At 61.5% G+C, this 3,609-nt stretch overlaps 1 protein-coding gene across 1 annotated transcript; it reads right to left on the bottom strand.

Annotated features, from left to right (window-relative positions):
- Positions 1 to 31: 31 nt before the first annotated feature.
- On the bottom strand, positions 32 to 3,609 carry LOC130611527 (uncharacterized; the record flags this gene model as incomplete). Its single annotated transcript, XM_057432314.1, has 9 exons — positions 3,481 to 3,609; positions 3,054 to 3,200; positions 2,510 to 2,578; positions 1,532 to 2,315; positions 1,266 to 1,402; positions 1,047 to 1,138; positions 781 to 895; positions 425 to 613; positions 32 to 154 (listed from the first exon to the last, which is right to left on the bottom strand). Coding segments are annotated over exons 1-9 (1,785 nt in total), but the record flags the coding sequence as incomplete, so codon positions are not given.

The raw sequence follows: 3,609 nt of genomic DNA, 5'->3' as shown, positions 1-3,609 counted from the left end.
CCCTAAGCCCATGGGGCTTTCAGCCATCTACCTCGATATCTTTCTGCTGCTGGCGACTGTCATCCAGGAGCCTCCCCGTGACAGAGTTGAGCTTTTCATACTCCCCTTGCATCTGCAGGATGGCAGCCTGCACACGCTTCAGCGCCTCCTGGTCCTGCTCCAGGGAGGAAAATAACAAGGTAGTGCCACGCAAGGTGGGCTGGCTGCCCCACGGGGACAGACCTGGCTTACTGGGCCAGTGGCCATAGGCTCTCAGTGCCAGCAGGACATTTGCAGCATGGCTTGAATCCCCCTCTATGCTGCAGACTTTACAAGATAATGTGGGGGGGAGCAAGGAACTCCACCACATAACACCGAAGCACAAACAGCCGGGCATGGTTCTGGCACACCCCTCCCAAAGTCCCCCATGCTGCCATCTCCCTACCTGGCTCTTCCCTGGCAGCTCCCTCACCACCTTGCCCCTCTTCTTGCTTGACATAAGGGAGTCCACCAACCCCTGCAGCTTCTCATAGCGCTGCAGAAGCTTCCCCAATCGCGTGCTGACGTTGCTGCTGCAGGTGGGGCATGCTGTCTCCTCCTGCCCCGTGCTCTCCATCACGCTCAGCTCTTCCAGCTGCAGAAGGGGAAGAGGAATCACCTCTGAGATGGGACACATGCAACCAACAATCCCAGGAGCCGTGGGGGCTCCATGGCCCCAGCAAGCCAGGGGATGTGCCTGGGAACCCCACCAGGACCACCTCACCGAACCAGCGGGTGGTGAGAGCTCCCCCCACACCTCACCTGCTCCTGCTCCTCCTCGCCCGTCTGGGCCACCAACTGATCCAGTGCAGCCTTGCTTATTTGCTGCTTCTCTGCCAGATCCTTCCTGTCCCGCTTTACCTCCTGCGGTGTGGACCTGGCCAGCGAGACGGGGACAGAGGTAGGCTTAGTCTTCAGAAGCTTAATTGCTCAGGGGGCATCCGTCACCCCCCATCATGGGATGCTCCCAGCCCTCCTGGGCTCCCTTGCAGCCCCACAGGGTACGAAACCCTCTCCTGTCCTTTTACCCCAATGGCAGGCTGCGTTGGTTGCTGAGGTCCATTTGCCAGCTGGCTCTGGCTGCCTCCAGTTTGCCAAGGGCACTCTCCAGCTTCCTGATCTGGGAACGGCAGTGGGGGCAGAGTCAGGGCATGGCCCCTGTGTCATCCCAGCACAGGGGCTCTCCAGCTGCCTCCTCCGTGCCCAACTCTCGCAGCATCCCTGCATCTCCCTCGGGGACTCCTTACCTTTCCCTTCTCGCCCTGCAGGTCCCTGGCCACGCCCTGCAGGTCCCTGGACAAGCCCTGCAGGTCACTGGCCAGGCCCTGCAGGGATGTCACCGGGGCCTGGAGGTCACCCAGCGTGTTGGCAACGCTCTCCTGGCCTAGAAGAACGTGGTACAAGGGGACACACTGTCAGTGAAGGGGTCTCACTCTACGGGCCAGGCTCTGAGCACAACAAGCTCCAGACGCAGCATTTCCAGCACCCCCCACAAGCCTCCCAGAGCTCCCACCTCTCTCCTGGAGGAGCAGGCGCAGCTTCTCCAGTTCAGTCGCGTCCAATTTGGTGGCTTCTAGCTGGGCCACCTGCTCCTTCAGGGGAGCACAGAGGTGTCTGAGCTCCCCAATCTGCTTGAGAGCCTCCACCGTCTCCACGTAGCAATTGTAGGCGTTGTGGTAGGCACTGCTGGAGCGCGAGGGCAAGGCCAGCTCTTGCAAGTGGGACGTGGCCCTGGGATCAGTGTCGAGCGGGATCACGAATCCCTGGGCCGTCGGCAAGAGAGTCCCTGCTGCCAGGGGGCCTTCCTGGTGAAGCTGTGTGCCGAGCCGCTCCCCTGAGGTGTTGGTCTGAGTGACGGTGGGCTCTGGCTGCATCCCCAGGGTGGTGGTCTGGGTGCCCGTGGACTCTGGCTGGGTTGGCTGTGCCCCCAAGCTGCTGGTCTGTGTGTCCTGACACACTGTCTGCATCATCGCTGTGGTGCTAGCATTCCTCCTCTGATCTGAGGGAACGCTTGCCTGCTGCTTAGGGGCCGTTAGAGCTGTCCCTGGAACCTTCAGCTCCACCGAGCTGTCTCTAGATCCCAGCACTGAGCTTGCCCCATGTGGGCTGTCCATATCTGAAGTGGGAGGCTTGGTGGTGGCAGACTGGTCTCCTTCTTGTTCTCCTCTGGGTCTTCCTCCATCTCTTCCTTGGTCTCCTTTGCTGCCCACCAGGCAATCCTCCAGCACATCCCAGTGCACCATGTTGGTCACCTCATCCGGGTCTGGGTACAGGCCCAGCCTTTCCTTCAGCATTTGCTGGGGAAGGAAGGGATCAAGGGTTTACCCCCGCCATGTAGCCAGGGGCACGGCGGGACCCACAGGAGCACTCCCCCTCACAGCCAGCACCGCTGGGGACCATGCCCTAATGCAGAGATACCGCCTGCACTGGTCCCCTAGGGATGCAGCCGCCTCCTGCACCGTAGCAGGATCCGGCGTGCTTGTAACCATACCACATCACTGGCCAGAGTCCTTAGGTTGCAGAGGCCTGGCAGCCGGCCAGCGGTGTCCCGGAGGTTCCCCTAGAGCGGGGCGAGGAGAGGGACGGCAGTCAGCACACAAGAACAAGACTGAACAGAAGCACCTGCAACTTAACCTGGGCACTAGACAGATGGACGCTGGGCAGGCTTGTGCTTGGGGGCTGCTGCTGTATTGCACCAGTAGATCTTGACCCTCCTTCCCAGCACCCATGCTACTTTAATGGGTGTTTAGTTAAGAAGGGCCTTAGCGCCACTTGGGCGAACACACATAGTTACCTCTACCAGCAGCTTGAGCTGCAGGCAGCGCTGCCCATTTCTGCCCTCCCCGGGGCTCCACGTAGGGTGGGTGAGCTCCCATGCTTCCCTCTGGGGACGCCCTTCCTACTCTCCCCTCCCAGTGCCCCTCACACTGGGTGACACCCAAGGCCGGAGGACAGGGTCCGCAGGGAGGTGCGGGGTGATGCAGGCAGGGCAACAAGAGGCCAGCTCCCTCCTGGGGACACCAGCAGCAGCTCACCAAGCCAAGCGCCTCCTGCATCATGCGGATTTCTTCCTGCATCATGCGGATTTCTTCCTGCATCATGCGGATTTCTTCCTGCCTGCGGGACTGCGCCTCCTTCATCTGGCTAATCTCCTCAAGGAGATCCTGGTAGACAGACGTGTCCTAGGAGAGGAGGGTGGCAGGCATGAGCCCCACGGGAGGGTCCCTGCAGACCAGGAACTTGGTCCCCACCCTGCCCCAGTGGAAGCCATCACACAAACCCCTGTCAGCAGGGCTGCATCCAGCCCTGCCTGCCCGCCCGTGCTGAACTCTGAGCAGGAGCGCTGAAACTGATGCCAAGGGCAAAGAGACACCCCTGCAGGAGGAGGCGCTTCAGTGGGGGAGCACCCAGGGGACTGGGGAGGGCCTCTGCCTCGGAGCTGCTGCTCTCGTCAGTTTCTACCTTTTCCACCAGCTGCCCCACGCCGGCAGCCACATCAGCTTCGGAGCCGCTGGGGGTGTCCTGCAGTGGGTCCTTTGCAGGCAGCTGCTCACCCGGCTGCAGGGCCTGGTTCCCCGCAGCCAGGGTCAT

This window comes from Pezoporus wallicus, unplaced genomic scaffold (genome assembly GCF_028554395.1).
Source record: "Pezoporus wallicus isolate ANWC-B61680 ecotype Strahan unplaced genomic scaffold, APGP_CSIRO_Pwel_v1 contig_13130, whole genome shotgun sequence".
Classification (NCBI taxonomy): domain Eukaryota; kingdom Metazoa; phylum Chordata; class Aves; order Psittaciformes; family Psittacidae; genus Pezoporus; species Pezoporus wallicus.
This window is presented reverse-complemented; position numbering and strand designations above follow the sequence as displayed.